The 1,949-nt window shown below is 51.2% G+C and overlaps 1 protein-coding gene across 1 annotated transcript in view; it reads left to right on the plus strand.

Moving 5' to 3' along the window:
- The first annotated feature begins 202 nt into the window (after window positions 1-202).
- LOC115283973 (zinc finger protein 449-like) overlaps window positions 203-1,949 on the plus strand; it is a 25,838-nt gene continuing 24,091 nt past the window's right edge. The window contains exon 1 of the mRNA XM_029930498.1: window positions 203-264. Within this exon, the coding sequence (XP_029786358.1) occupies window positions 220-264 (45 nt within the window). The 5' untranslated portion in view covers window positions 203-219. The remainder of the gene's footprint in view (window positions 265-1,949) is intronic.

The raw sequence follows: 1,949 nt of genomic DNA on the forward strand, positions 1-1,949 counted from the left end.
CCTGTGCATTCCTGGGTGCAGGAATGGAAAGGCCATCCTGTGATGGGTCACCGAGGGTCCCTGGACACAGTAATGGAAGAGGAAGCATGTTCCTGTGTGTTCCTGGGCAAAGGAATGGAAAGACCATTGTATGGTGGGTCCCTGTGGGTCTCTGGACTCCAGGATGAGGGGCAGCAGCTCCCTGAGCATCCCTGGGCAAGGAAATGGAAAGACTGTCGCATGGCAGGTCCCTCTGCATCCCTGGACATAGGAACGGAAGGAGAGGTGGGTCCTTGTATGTCCCTAAGCACTGGAATGTTAAACCCCTCGAATGTTGTGTCCTTGTGTGTCCCTGAACAAATAAATGAAAGGGGAGGCAGGTTCTTATGCATCCCTGTGCATAGGAATGGAACCAGTTGCATCGTGGGTACGTGTGCTCGCCTGGACACAAGAATACATGGGGAGATAGAGTCCTATGTGTCCCTGGGTGAGAGAATAAGAGAAATTGCATGGCGGGTCCCTGTGGGTTCCTAAAGAAAGGAATGGAAGAAGAGGCAGGTTCTTGTGCCACCTTGTGTGCAGAAATGGAATGACAGTTACGTGGCAGATCCCTGTGCATTTCTGGACACAGGAATGGAAGGGGAGTAAGGTCCCTGTGGGTACCTGGTCAAGTGAATGAAAAGACCATTGCGTGGCTGGTCCCAGTGCACCCACGGACACTGGAATGGAATTGGAGGCTGATCTCTGTGCATCCCTATCTAGGGGATTGGAGAGAACTTTTGAGTAACAAATCCCTATGCACACTGGAAACAGGAATGGTAGGCGTGGCAGGCCCCTGTGCATCTTGGGGTACAGGAATGGAAAGATCATCGTGTAGTGGGTACTGTTGCTTCACTCAACACAGGAATGCAAGGAGAGGCAAGTCCCTTTGCACCCCGGGGCGGGAAAATGGAAAGACCATTGCGTGGCAGGTCTGTCTGCATCCCTGGACACAGGAATGCAAGGGGACGAAGGACTTGGTTTGTCCCTGGGCACAGGGACAGAATGAATATTGCATGGCAGGACCCTGTGCATTCCTGGACTCTATGAAAGGGGAGGCAGATCCCTGTTCCTCCCTGGACTCTAGAATGGAAACACCGTCACATGCTGTGGCCCTGTGTGGCCCTGGACACAGAAATGGAAAGGGTGGCAGGTACCTGTGAGTCCCGGGTACAGGAACATAAAGACCATCGAGTGGTGGGTCCCAGTGTGTCCCTGGGCACTGGAATGTAAGTGAAGGCAGATTCTTGTGAGTCTCTAGAGCTGGAAAGAAAGGTGGGACTTAAGGTGGGCCCCTGTGTGTCCCAGAGACACAGCCCAGAAAGCTAAGATCCTTTGACCCTGAAGCCATCGGACCTGAATCAACTCTAGCCCTTACCTGGGCTTCGGCATGAGTAGGAGAGACTGGTGAGGTGCCTCTGACTTCCAGGTACACAAATTCATAGGCAACACAACCTACCCACATGCATCCTCCAATAGGATCAATATTGTGCTCTGGGGTGTGCCGGGCTGATCCGGCCACAGCTTGTGTTTGTGTGCCCTGTGAGCTGATAGTAGTTTTTAATCTGTTAAACTTTTGTTGTTGTTGTTGTTGTTGTTGTTGTTGTTGTTTTTAAGGAAGGACAGTAAAGGACAGACTGAATGTGGCCCACAAAGCCTAAAATGTTTCCTATCCAGCTCTTTATACAAAAAAATGTTGACACCCCGGGTCAAGTGGGGTCTAGAAAGGATATCAGGGGAAGGGAACGTACTTGGTCATAGTCGAATAAGCTTTGAGTACACTGCGTGTTCGGGCTTGACTGCACACAAGACTTCATGAAGTTGTCAGATGCCCGCATCTTTGCATAAAGTCTCTGTGAAGGCGACAGCCACCAGTTCACACTGGGACAGCTCAAGCAGTGGCACTGCTGGTCATGTAAGTTTTCACAGTG

The sequence above is a fragment of the Suricata suricatta genome, chromosome X, assembly GCF_006229205.1.
Source record: "Suricata suricatta isolate VVHF042 chromosome X, meerkat_22Aug2017_6uvM2_HiC, whole genome shotgun sequence".
Lineage (NCBI taxonomy): Eukaryota > Metazoa > Chordata > Mammalia > Carnivora > Herpestidae > Suricata > Suricata suricatta.